The 14164-nt window shown below is 39.2% G+C and overlaps 1 protein-coding gene across 2 annotated transcripts in view; it reads left to right on the top strand.

Moving 5' to 3' along the window:
* The first annotated feature begins 13158 nt into the window (after positions 1-13158).
* The window catches only part of Bmp2k (BMP2 inducible kinase), a 143681-nt gene continuing 142675 nt past the window's right edge, over positions 13159-14164 (top strand). Inside the window, exon 1 of one of the 2 annotated variants that reach the window (XM_047567040.1) lies at positions 13159-13850. In XM_047567040.1, coding sequence (XP_047422996.1) covers positions 13685-13850 — 166 coding nt within the window. In that variant the 5' untranslated portion in view covers positions 13159-13684. The remainder of the gene's footprint in view (positions 13851-14164) is intronic. The other variant, XM_047567039.1, reaches the window with a different exon arrangement.

Here is a 14164-nt window from a genome sequence, read left to right as displayed (position 1 = left end):
AAAATGTGTACAAATAAAATGGGAGATAGCTCAAAAATAAAAGATTTCAGAGTTGGAGTTTCTTGTCATTTAATTTATTCAATAACTATTAAGAACTTCATATTATTATAGTCAACCATCTATTTCTCAGATGAGAAATGGAGCTCCAGAGAGATTGTCTTCATTACTTAGAGGAAAAAACTCAGGCTGCTTCTTTCTAAATTTAGTTCTCTTCCTATTTATAACATACAGCATCAAAAGGTGTTTTCTAGCTAGACTAGCCACTTTGGACCCCTTACTATTTGAAAAAAAAAAAAAAAATCCCACCTTCTCTGCCTCAGGATTAACTTGAGTTTTCCCCTCATTAATTAATTGCACATATATCTGTCAAATGCCTTCAGTGAGCAGAAACTTCAAGGCACCAAAGTACATTCATCAGTGAACAAAACAAAGATATCTGTCAGAATGCTTACATTTTAGCAGGACTAGGCAGATAATAAGTAAGATAAATATAAAATAGGTAGATGAATGCTATGGATAACAATAAAATCTGAATAGGAAATTAAGTCAATCTTGTAGGATCTATCATCAGCATTTGTTGAAATCTCATCTCTTGTTCGATATTCATTTCAAATGTGAACTCATCTGTAAAACCCTGCTCAAACCCTTCACACTGCTTCTATAGCACTTCCTTTTCCATTACAGCACTTAGCATTCTGCCTTGTGTTAGATGTGAACACATCTGTCTTTTCAGAGTATAACTCTTTATTAACAAAAATGTTCATTATTAATCATTTTATCTGTTGCAAAGTCACATTGGTTAGCTCAACATGCGTTGGTTGAATAGCGAATCTTAAATTGAATATGAATTGAAAACGTGTTGGATTGTTTATAACAGATAATGCTGATATTAGGATTCAAAGATATAAAATCAGGATGTAGATGCTGGTATAAACGCTTTGTTGGTGAGAGTATTTTCTGCTCTTGATGCATTCCTAGTTTAAAAAAAAAAAAAACCCACATATTAACATGCCAACAAATCAAGCAAAATAATGGCATCATCAAGAACTTAAATTTCTCTTCAGAACCAAAATACATCATTCATGTAGCCTACAAAATTAACCATTATTCATTAGAATTTAGAAGACTCAACCAACACCATTGCCTTTACATAGTATTATGCTTTTATCTGATAAAATGTGAGATATGTGAAATTGTCAATCTTTATTGTTCTCTTTGCCAATGAATAAAAAGTACAGAAATCATCAAGCTATATTCTTCTCTATTTCTTTCACAAATTATATTGCTTTACATGCCCCAAACCAATAAAATTTGTTGATTAAGGAATTTTAAAAAATAACATAATGATATACTATCTTAAAGTGCTGTTATAAACAATATTTACTATCCTCATGACTTCTGAATAAAGCATAAATATGAAACTGTGATTCCACATTCTGCAGGTATCTTAATGAGTAAGTATGGTAACAGGCATACCCTAAACAAGGATGACACAATTTTGCATTTTACTTCTTTCTAAAACAATCAATTTTAAAATTTAAAAATTAGAATGTGTTTATAATTCTCAGTAGATTGAATTAGTTGAATTAGCAATTAGTGTTACTTTCACTAACAGAAATGCGATAACATGAAATATTAAGGAATGTTCTACTTAAATTGCTAATGATCAATTTTTCTGTTGAAGATTTTTTTTTTTTAATCAGGTCTTGCTATATTGCCCAATCTGTCCTCCAACTTCTAGGCTCAAGTGATCCCTCTGCCTCAGCCTCCAGAGTAGCTGGGACTTCAGGCATGTGCCACTGTACCCCTCTCCTAGATGAAGAACAATTTAAATGAACCTTTAAAATAAGAAAATGTGTTTGTATTCTTGATAATTTTACTAAATGGAAACAATCATGTTTGTCTTAGAGGTATTTGTTTTTATTCAAAATGTATATACAGTATATATTTCAATTAATTTTATCCCTGATGTACAGGGAATTGCTATATTCAGTTAGGAGAAATTAATTTGCTAAGGTCAGAGTTCTCATTATTAGAGAAACATAATTATTACAGGGAAGCTTAGTAAATAAGTCATAAATTAGAAAGTTACCAAAGTGATTTGAAGAGAGAATGTGTTGGTCAGAAAGCAGAAGAAATATAAAAAAGCATAGGATGAACATGAGCAGAAGAAATTATGCCTATACTTTTATATGCAAATTCTGGCAAAGAATATGGATCTTAAGTCTTATTGTTTTCCCCCTGGGTCTAGTACAATGCTGTATATGAGTGTCTATACACTTCTCCAACAAGTGCCTATTTAATCAACTTAATTGCATACAATGGGGTAGCCAAATAACTGAAGTTACTCTTTGTCCTCTAGTGTTTATGAATGCTACCAAAATAAGTGATAAATCTGACAAAAATAACAATTGCTATGTGAATGAGACAATTTTTGTTATTTAATATTTTTAAAGTGTTGATCATCTATTTGTTGTCATATTATTATAAGAAAGTTCAAAATTTTGTTTTGTTTTAAACCACTGAGCTACAAGCCCTTCTCATGGCACATACTTGTAATCCCAACTACTTGGGAGTCTGAGACATTAGGATCACAAGTTCAAGGCAAGTCTCAGCAATTTAGTGAGGCCCTAAGTTACATAGTGAGATCCTGCCTTAAGATAAAAAAATGAAAAGAAAAGAAAACAAGGACTGGGAATGAAAAAAAAAAAATCATAAACTACTCCAGTCCTGAAAATTCAAAGTTTAAGTGGACCACACTGTAGTTGACTAGTCTTTGTCTCTTTGGGACAAAACATGAGCATCAATATTTCTTCTAATAAATATTTTGATTTAAATGTATTATTAGGTACATTTTCACATGTGTGAAATTTGAATTTGAGGTCTATGATTATAGAAAAGTACATAGCTACCTAAATACATACTTATACACACATGTTAAAGTTATAAGTTTAGAGATCATTTTAAAATGTACTGTTCTGGGCTGGGCATGGTAGCATATGCCTGGAATCCCAGAGATGTTGGAGGCTGAGACAGGAGGATCCTAAGTTTAAACCCAGTCTCAGTAACTTAATGAGGCCCTAAGCAACTTAGTGAGACCCTGTTTCCCAAAAATGGTTGGGGATGTGATTCAGTATAAAGCATCCCTGGGTTAAAACACCAGTACAAAAAAAAAGTGCTTGTCTATAATATGGCTTCAACATGAGAAATCAACAGAGGATATTTCATTCCTATAAAAATGACAAGAATTTTAATAAAATGTTAACAATATATGCATTTCTTTTAGCCTTTTCATTCCTTTCATTCCCAAATTGAAGTTACTCATGAGGGTAAATTCCCTTTGCATCTTGTAGATGCATTGACTTGCTGCTAGTTTATCAGGAAACATTAGGTGGGTGTGGTCTTGGTAAATGGAAAATGTTGCTATCTGTCAGTATAAGTGGGATTACTGCTGTCAAGAGATAAGAGAGAACAGAAACAAGGTTTTTTAAAAAGTATACTTACCCTGTGAAGAGCAATTATCTTGAATGCTATTTTTAGAGCAACATGCAAATAATATAATTGAAGAAGTTCAGTAAAAAGCAATTTTCAAATAGTATACTTTAAGCAGTGGGTATATTAATATAATTTCCAGTTTAGCTTTGACTGTGCATTGAGATGGTATCTACTCTTCATCAGAATGAAAACAAATGGTGAAAATTGCTTTTAGATAATATTCAGTTACATTTCATAAAGATTTTTTTCTGAGGAAAGATTTAGAATAGGATCCTCTTTTGTACCAATAAACAGCAGTACAGTCACATTTACCTTTATTATCTAGACTCTCATCAATTTTAAATGTCTCCTCAAAACATTTGTATTTAATTCCTTTCTATTTTCTGTGAATTATATATGATTATATATATATATCTTTGAAATGCAAATTTAGGGTTTGGGGTTGGTAGCCTAGCAGTTGAGAGCTCACCTAGCATACATGAGACTCTTGGAACGGAGTCCCTCCATTGTTAAAAAAAAAATCAATTCAAAGAGGCATTTTTCAAAATTGAGGCTCTTTGTTTGATTAATAAGAATTTAGCATCTATAATGTGTCCAGCTTTGAGCTTTGTAGGTGACAGAATTACTTAAAAATGAAAACTATACATCGTGTATTTTGTTTGACAGTTAAGACTGACCAATTAAAGGATACTGTATGATATATACTGAGCAATTAAAGGATACTGTATGATAGTCTTTGTAAGCAGAAATGATGTATTATTATGAAGCGGGGAAGTTGGAAAAATCTTCTTGGAGGAGGTATGTGAAGTTTGAATGCTGCATATATCAAGCAGATGGTGAGAAGGGAAAGATGTTGTTCAGGGTCAGGGAACAATCAAGAACAAAAAAGGGTGAAAACAGTGAGATATTTTAGGTAATAGAAAGCTATTCAATTTCCTGGAGCAGATTTGTGGGTTTTGTGCTGTAGTGACTGGGCTTTGCTTTCAGATATATTTCAAGTCTCAATCACTTTTTTTTTTAAGAAATGGAGTCTCACTGTATTGCACAGGCTGACCTCAAACTTCTGGTTCTCAAGGAATCCTCCTGCCTCAATCAGCCCCTGGACTCACTGGGATTACGGGCACATATATATCATCATGACAAACTTTCAAGTTTCAGAGTTTCTTGTCCATTTTTATCTTTTCATCATACTGTCTTGATTTCATCCCTTTGCTTAAGTTTTTCACTCTAGCATCAGGTTATCCTTATTTATACTTCCATATACAGGTCAGTTCCCCATTCCTATCTGCATTTCTTCTTCGGACTAGCCTCAGAGATCCAGGAAATCACCCAAGTTTATGTTGGGCAATGCTTTTCAGATCCACAAATGTTTATTAAGAATCTTCTAGGGGACAGGTCTGTAGAGATGGAGAAGCTGTGGTTCTTACCCTTCAGAAGGTTTCAGCCAGGGTAAAAACTCCCTCCTTCCCAAATCTGCCTCAATTTTATTGTCATCAACTATGATTGAAGTTTAAAGTCTATCAAAATAGAAAAAAAAAAGCAAAAACAAAAGAGAAGTACTAATGTGTGAGTCAGCTTTCTGTCACTGTGCAAAACACCTGAGACAAAGCAACTTAAAGTCGGAAAGGTTTATTTTTGCTCATGGTTTCATGGTCCTTTGGCCCTGCTGTTTTGGGCCTGTAGCAGCACAATACATCATTATTAGAAGTGTGTGGAAGGGGAGACTGCTCACCTCATGGTGATCAGGAAAGAGAGAGTGAGGACGAGGGGTTGAGGTCCTAAATCCCCTTCAGGAGCACACCCATAGTGACCTCACTTCCTTTCACTAGGTCTCACCTCCTAATGGTTATACCACCTCTCAAGAGTGCCACAGGCTGGTGACCAAGCCCTTAATTCCTGGGGGACATTTAAAATCCAAACCATTATAACTAAGAAGACTAAAATTCATCAAAAATAGGAATGAATACATTACATTTGTGAACACCTGTGATGAAAGGGGAGCATGGCAGAGTTGTTGAGTCCAAGCTCTGTCACTTCAACTAACCTCGAACAAGATGTTATAAGGAAAGAGAAAGGGAACTGACATTTCTTGATCACTTACTATGTGTTCAGCACAGTGATTATTATTTGTTATTTTTATTTTATTTATTTTATTTTATTGCAGTATTAGGAATTGAACCCAGGGGTGTTCCACCACTGAGTTACATACCCAGGACCTTTTAATTTTTTTTTTTTTTCTTTTGAGATAGGTTCTAAGTTGCTGAGCCTGGCCTTGAATTTGTGATCCTCCTGCCTCAGCCTCTTGAGTAGTTGCGATCACAAGTGTGTGCCACTGTGCCCAGCTGGTTAACATTTATTATATGCTATTGAATACTCATAGTTCATTTCACTTCCAGCCTCCACTTCAGAAAACAGAACACAAAATGCCAGCAACACTCCTGAAAATAAAAAGTAGAATGATTCTTCCTATTCAAAAGATTTCCAAAACTCAGGTATAGAAAGGCTGAGTAAGCTTGAGGTTTCAGATAGGTCTGAGACTTAAACTTGGCTCAGTTACCCCATCTCTAAAACTTACTAAATTTTCAGCTAAGTCAGTCATCCATTTATTCAATATCCACCATATGTCAAACCTACTGCTAGACACTGAGTTTTAAGGGAACAATGTGACATGCTCTCTTCCTTTAGTAAAGCTCTTACAGCACAGCACAGTGGAGGAAGAAAGGCATGTAAGGAAACCCTTATCACTGATAGGTATACTTCTAGAGGTCTGTAAAGTGTGGTGTGAAATACAAACAGAATCTAGTCTATTCTAATGTGGTACTGGCAGATGGCAGAGGTCAGGAAAACCCTCACAGGGAAGCTGGCCCTAGAGTTCCACATAGCCTCCCACTGAGTCAGACAACTGTCAGAAAAGACAAGATATTCTGAGAGAACTTTGGGGGCTGAAGCAGCTTGGTCAGAAATGAAAGTGGTTCAGGGCAGGCAGGAATGATAAGAGCTGAAAGTTGGGGGTGATATTCACTTCCTTTGTAAGAGGATTAAAGAAGTGTTATATATAGAATGCTAAGCATATGCATGAGACATACTAGATGTTCCATAAATACTTCTTTCTCCCCTCAAGGCCTCTTTATTTTCTCCATTTGTTATAACCATGTGGAATATGCCTGAGCCACCTTTTTTTTTTTTTGGCGGTGGTGGTACTGGGGATTGAACCCAGGGTCCCACACATGCTAGGCAAGTGTCTGAGCTACATCCCCCACCTCCCTCCATGATTTGTATACTTCATGGGTTCTTATTGTAAGTTGGTTCACACACAGACAAACATATTGTACATGTTCAATAAATAGTCTCTCACAGTTGGCAAAAGTCTGGGTAAAACAAGATGAGAATTTTGATAAACAATTAAAAGCTGAATTTAGATTCAATCCTTTCTTCCTCTCTGTCTCTTATAGTAACTTGAATAGATTTTTGCATATGTACATGTAAATGTCATGGGTGTGTAGAGATTCAGCACACTGGGTAGAATTCAAGATTTTTCCATGGGAGCTGCTCACTTGCTTCTAAATCCAGAAAAGCTGCTTTTCTGTCTCCAGAACTTTCTACAATCAGAACAACAATTATACTGCCAGAGATTTAAAGTCATCATATCATAACAATGCAACTTTAGGGCTCTTCATTTCTGTACAGAGCTCATAGTCCTCTTTCACCCTCCCAATCTCCTTCTTTCTCTATTATATAGTTCTGCACATACTTGTATCCCCTCCAAAAGAGTGGAAACTCAGAGACCTTGATTTAAGGTATTCAACTTATTCAGTTTCTCCTAATCCACAGTGCTTTTCCCATTGTAGATATGCAACAAATATTTGTTTAAACAAATACCTGGCTCTTTTAGTCAGCTTTTTTTGCTGCCATGTCTAAAAGACCTAACAAGAACAATTAGAGGAGGTAAAGTTTATTCTGGGGCTCATGGTTTCAGAGGTTTCAGTCCATAGATGACAGACTCCATTCCTTGGGGCTCAGATGAGATAGAGCATCATAGTTGAAAAATGTGGCCAAGGGAAGTGGCTCAAGGATGAAGAGAGAGAGCTCCTCTTACCAAGGACAAAATATATACCCCAGGAATTCCAGGCCTCCAGGAATCCTCCTCCTCCAGCCACACCCTACTTGCCTATAGTTACCACTCAGTTAATCTCTATCAGGAGATTAATTCATGTATTGGGTTAAGGCTCTCATAACCCAATCATTTCACCCCTAAACCTTCTTGCATTGTCTCATACATGAGCTTTTGGGGGACACCACATAACAAAAGCATAACACAGGTTAATCCAGAATTAAACATAATCTCACTACTATAGTAAATGAGATTATGTTTTATTCCCGAGCTGCAGCAGTACTCATACTGGGTGAGTATTTAGAGGGCATTATCACCTCAGACTGTAGTTATCATGTTATTTATTGCATGTTTTCGAGGAGTTTATATGATGTTGTGGTTAAGAGAATGGACCTTTAAGTCATATACTACCTGATTTTGAGCACTGTTACAAAACATAAGACCTCAGGCATGTGACTTATTCTCTCTATATATCAGTATTCTCATCCATAAAGTAGGAGTAATGATAGAATCTGCCTTATAGTGTTGTCATGAAGATTTATATTTGTAAAGCACTTTAGAATAACATTGGCACATTGCAAGTACCCAATAAGAATTGGTTCCAATTTTATACAAGGTACTAGCTCAACCATAGGCAGGAAATGCAAGGCCAACAAGAAAAACGAGGGCAGGAACATATCCAGGAATATGACTTGAATCCCACTGTAGGACAAATACTTCTCTAGGCAGGAAGTTATTGCCTGTCATGAATTATGAGGAATGTTCTGACCCCATTCAGCTGCGTGGGGATCAAAGTGCTTCTCTTGGTGATGAAGTTGCCTACTTCCTGCAGTGTTCTGAAAAGCATGGTCAAATTGTGGGGAAAAATTCTTTCTCAGAAATATATTTTGTGTCAAATGAGTTATTTTTCCTATTAAGAATATTTGTGAAGATAGGTGCGGTGGTGCACACCTGTAATCCCAGTGACTCAGGAGACCAATGCAGGAAGATTGCAAGTTCAAAGCCAGCCTCAGCAACTTAGTGAGACCTTGTCTCAAAATAAAAAATAAAAAGAGCTGGGAAAGTAGCTTAGTGGTAAAGAGCCTCTGGGTTCACTCTCCAGTTTAAAAAAAAAAAAAAAGAAAATCTGTGAATATCTTGGTATTTTAAACTATAATACTAGATTGATTTTTTAGGTGTATATGACTTTTTATAAGATATAGTGATTATGTCAAACAGATATACATATTGATGATGTTTTAAAACATTTCATCATGGAGATGTATATATTATTTAACTGGTCTTTAGAATTTTTTTATTATTATTATTTTTTGTAGTATTAGGTTGAACTGAAGACCTCAAACAAGGACTCTACCACTGAGATACAGCCTCAGCCCTTTTTATTTTCTGAGACAGGGTCTTGCTAAATTGCTTAGGCTGGTCTTGAACTTGCAATCCTCCTGCTTTAGCAGCTGAAGGTACTGGTGGTACACTACCATGACAGGCAGAATTTTTTTTTTTTTTGAAAAGTGAAGATATGGGCATTAAGTATGCAATAAATTATTCTTAATAAAACATAAGCTAATAATGATAGGAGATGCATCATCAAAGGAAAATGTTGAGTTTAGTAAAAATTGGAAGAGGACTTATGAAGGCAATTGTGGCAATGAAATCAGCCTAGTGGGATAAGCATATTTTATTTCATCCATGTCAGTCTTTCTTACTTTACATATTGTCTTTGAGAGGCATCCTAATGCAAAATAGATGAAGGTCAATGAGACAGGAAGAGTTATAATTTTCCCATAGAAGACATAAATAACAATTCTCTCTTCCTTCATGGTCAAAATTCTTCCTGTGTAGGGATCTCAGAATAGTTTAGTTAGCTACAATGTTCTCTTGACTTTATCAGAATACTGTAATGTGAAGCCTTGCAATGTGAAACAATCTATTTTTAAAAGAGTCTTTGTTAGGTGGCTACTTCCTAACTATTTGAATGCATTTGAAAGATTAGGAAAGCTATAAAAAATTGAAATATAATTTTTTACCTTTATGAAACAATTCTTTGTGTTTTGACTGTAACTCACCTCAATGCCAGTGCTTGAGATGGACAGAATCTACATTATCTACACATTTTTCCCTCTGGAGATTTCATTTTCCAATGCAAAATCGAGTTGGGTATTTTTCCATAGCTATGGTCTAATATAAGTACAAGATGGAGCTGCTGGGTTGGTGAATATGTTGAGGTGCTGGGAGGGTGGTGCACCCCAAGAGGAAAGGGGATCCCCTCTGTCGATCCCCCAATGCTTTGTCTCTTCCATGTAGTTGTTCCTGAGTTGTATCCTTTTTAATAAACTGGTAAATTGAATATGAACTTGGATGTTGATGTAGCCATAACCTCCACATCATTTCTGATGAATGGATAATCTGCCAGTGTGGAAGTATCAAGTCAAACCTGAAAGAGCACACTGAAAGATTCAGCCACACAGTTTATGTTGGTTTCATCTTGGTTCATCTCTGGCCACAGCCACTGGGAAATGGGTGTAGGAACATGCAAAGAATGGGATCTGGGCAATCACAAAAGAATCACTCAAAAAAAACAACAACAAAGATAAAATTGTTTTAGAACAGGAAATCTGAACTGTAATTAAAAGAAATAAAAACTACTTCACCACCACAGTGCCTGAGACTTCCCTCTACATGAACCCTACACACATATAGTGGGGATATGGGCATTGGAAATATTTCCTTTTCAACATTAGCAGTGAACCATGTCTTCATAGTCACCAAAATATCTGCTTCAGAACCACTACACTAATTTTTTTTTTTTTTAAGAGAGTCTTGCTATATTGCCCAGGCTGATCCTGAATCCCTTATTTGGCCACTTGTGTAGCTGGGATAACAGCTGTGCAACACTACCTCTAAAGCAAGAACAGTAGTTTATTATGTATAAGAACTGCATGAGGGCTAGATAGCTCAGCTGGTAGAGTGCTTGCCTTGCAAGCACAAGGCTATCGATAGGGTTTTGTTATGGTGCTTGGGCAGCCTTCAAACTTGAAATCTTCCTGCTTCAGCCTCCTAATAGTTGGGATAATAAGCAGGTACTAGTACACATGGCTAACCTATTTTAAACCGGTAATTTTTAGGTGGATTGAGAATTCAATATATGCCTAAAACACTTTTTGAAACAATCTAAAAAACTAAAATATTCAGAGAATGATTTTTTCCTTACTGATTACAGCCTGCCATCAGTATTTCAATTTGTACAAAATGGTTTAAGAATACTCATTCTTAACTCACACATTTAGAGTATACAATCCACCTGACAACAGCTATCAAGATCTTTTGGTAGTGTTTGTAAATGTTTTGCACTTTCGTTATTAGTAATACAGTAGTTTTGCTGTCTTATTGTCTCTTTCTTTTATGGTACTGGACCTGTTGCATGCGCTACCACTGAGCAACATCTCCAGAGCTTTTTATTCTGAGACAGTGTCTCCATAAGTTCAGCAGCCTGGCCTCAAGTGTAGCTAGGATTACAGACTTGTGCAATTGTGCCTGACAGTGTTTTGGGGTTTTTAAGTAATATGTTACTGTTATAGAATATGTGGAATTAATATTCTGTAAAGGGCTGGGGAGATAGCTCAGCTGGTAGAGTGCTTGCCTCGCAAGCACCAGGCCCTGAGTTCGATCCCCTGTCCCCTGAAAAAAAAAAAAAAAAAAAAAAAAAAAAAAAAAAAAATTCTGTAAAGATCAGAGAATATTCAAGTTTCATCACATTTGGTGACAAATCAAACATATTGCTTGATGTTACTCATAGTTTTCAGAGGATGCCTATAGCTTAAGCTTCAAAATCAGAAATCATTACATGGGTTCAAGGAAGTGATTTTCTTTACCATGACAATTGTGGTAAGTTGACAACCAAGTGATTATAGGCTTTATTCTTGTGTTGTATTAGGTGAATCTGTATTAGGCTCAAACTTTGCCATCCCCCCAAAATGGAGACTGACTCTGGTTTTGAATTTCAAGAAGTAAATTTCTCCATTATTCTTGCCTGAAATAATTCAAATGTTGTAGAAATGACAGAGAATCCCCACAGTAAGGAAAATGGTCAGCTTATTTCCAAGTGGAAATCCCCAATTGCTACATCATATCAATCATCTGACATATAATCTGACTTCCATTGAGCCGGAATGTATTTTAAAGGTCAGGTCTCTGGACGAAGAATTTTAGTTTAGTGGGTTAGGCAGCAGAAATGCCTAAATCTGGAGCATTGCTTTAGTGTTGGCAGAAATAGCTTCTCTTCAAATAGCAGAGAGGAAGAAAGAATGAAGGATTTTTAAGTTCCAAGTCTTTTGTCTGAACACATTTTCCTACGTTTCTGCCTGTAGCTCACTACCAAGTTGGACTAAGAAATGGGAAAACAATCATATTCATCTACTTTTATAAGTGCATACTAAAGTCGGTCAGACATAATTTATTTGGTCTATTTTTTAAAATTTGGGAAATGCCACATCAGAAAAAAAATTCCTGATTTTTGGCTTCTCTGAAGAAATTACAAACTCTGGCTACCGTGGCCTGTTTCCTATGCGGAAAAGTAGGCTGGAGTTACACGTGCTCTACAATTTGCCATTCCTTACCACTGCCAATGTCTTTCTATCACCCATTTTCATTTTGCCTGCCTTAACCTGCAGGGAAGTTATTAAACTGATAGGTTATTAAATTGATACAACTTTTTTTTTTTTTTTTAATAAGTAAAACTTTTTAAGGGGTGAGGGGACACCAATAACTGCTTTTGCTTTGAAAGTCCTAAATCTGCCGGTCTTCAACCCTTAACTGGTCTGACCCTTAACTACATTTTCAGAATGGCCAGAAGCATGGAACTTAAGAGTGAACGAACGGATGGTCCCAGCTACCACAAGGGTGACCTTGGGCGACTCCGTTAAGCTCTCTCAGCCAAAGGTGATAAATGGTCTCTAAAGCGGCCTTAATATTTGTTTTGAATACCCCACACAGTTGTTGCACAGCACAAAATGAGATTTTAAAAGTAGTTCTAAGAAGTTTATAAAATACAAAAAGCTTCCTAGTGCAAGCCTCCGCTACAATCCGATGACACCGCGGCTTCAGAAGTTGCGTTACTGGAATTCATTTCTCGTTTCCCGATGCGCTCACCTCCCACGCTCAGGATGGGCGAGCGGAAGAAGCTTCTCAGGGTGGAAGGTCTTAAAAACTGACTTAAGAAATGAAGCAAGAAGTTCCTTGGAGGGGGTAAAGTTGTTGGTCACATTTTTAGGACCCTAAGAATGACACAGCGACGACCGGCTGAGTTGACAGCCCCATTGCAGGCCAGCGCGGGAACCAGTCCCTGGGCCATCTCACTGCCCAAACCCACAGACCAGGCCCAAACCCTCCCGGAGCGACCCGAAACCCGGACCCCGGACTTCACTCTCACCCCCAACCCCCACAATCACGTCCCCGGTTCCTCCTCCACGTGACAAGAGCCGGAACCGTCACTTCCGGTGGCGCGGTAGCGCGCCTGCGCGGGGCGCCAGGGCTCTGTGAGCGGTTGGCAGCAGCGCTGTGCCACCAACGGCCGCGAGTGGCGGGCGGGGCGGGACGGGTCGGGCTGGGCGGCGGCAGCACGGCGGGCTGCGGTCCTGAGGGTGTGCAGCCGAGCGGTCCAGCCCACTGCCCCGAGCAGCCAGCCGCCCCGCCCCTTCCCTGTCCCTCCCTCCCTCTCTACCTCCTCCCGGGCTCGCGCTCCGGCGCTTAGTGAGGCGCGGGGGTGCCCCGGGCGCTCGCGGAGGCGTCGTCCTCGCCCCCGTGCTCGGGCCCGCCCCCCTGTGCCCCGCCCTGTCCCCGCCCTCCCCACCGCCCTCTGCGGGAGCCGGGCAGCTGCAGCGGAGCGGTGGAGCGGGCGGCGGGCCGGAGCTGTGCGCTCGCGGCGCGCGGAATGTGAGGCTTGGCGGCCCGCAGTACGTTCGGACTCTCGGACGGGCGAAGGGCGGCGACCCCTCGCGGACGCCCGGCGCGCGCCGGCCCGGGGACTCGCCCTCTCGCTCGCCCTTGCGCGCTCCCCGTGCCCTCCAGCGCGCCGGCGGGACCATGAAGAAGTTCTCTCGGATGCCCAAGTCGGAGGGCAGCGGCGGCGGCGGAGCAGCGGGTGGCGGGGCGGCCGGGGCCGGATGCGGCTCAGGCGGCTCGTCTGTGGGGGTCCGGGTGTTCTCAGTCGGCCGCTACCAGGTCACCCTGGAGGAGTCCCTGGCCGAAGGTACGGGCGCCCGGGAAGGCTCGGGCAGGCAGGTGAGGGAGGGCTGGGGCGTGGCGGAGCTTCTCCGGGTCCTCACCCTCTCGACCCACTCTTCTTTCCTGTTATGCCTCAATCTGCTGGGCCAAGAGGGCTCCTGGAGAGTAGCTCGGGCTTTCGTTCTTAAGAAAGGCGAGAAAAGCCGCTGGCAGCTCTGATTAGGGCGCCGTTCTTTCATTACTAGTTTAAATCATTTTTTGTTCTTGACGTGAGGAAATAAATAGAAGACGTCCTAGCAAGTGATGTGGTGGCATGATTGGGCCACTGACTCATTAGAG

Source organism: Sciurus carolinensis, chromosome 10 (assembly GCF_902686445.1).
Source record: "Sciurus carolinensis chromosome 10, mSciCar1.2, whole genome shotgun sequence".
NCBI classification, from domain to species: domain Eukaryota; kingdom Metazoa; phylum Chordata; class Mammalia; order Rodentia; family Sciuridae; genus Sciurus; species Sciurus carolinensis.
Note: the sequence above shows the minus strand (reverse complement) of the source record. Positions and strands in the feature narration are given on the sequence as shown.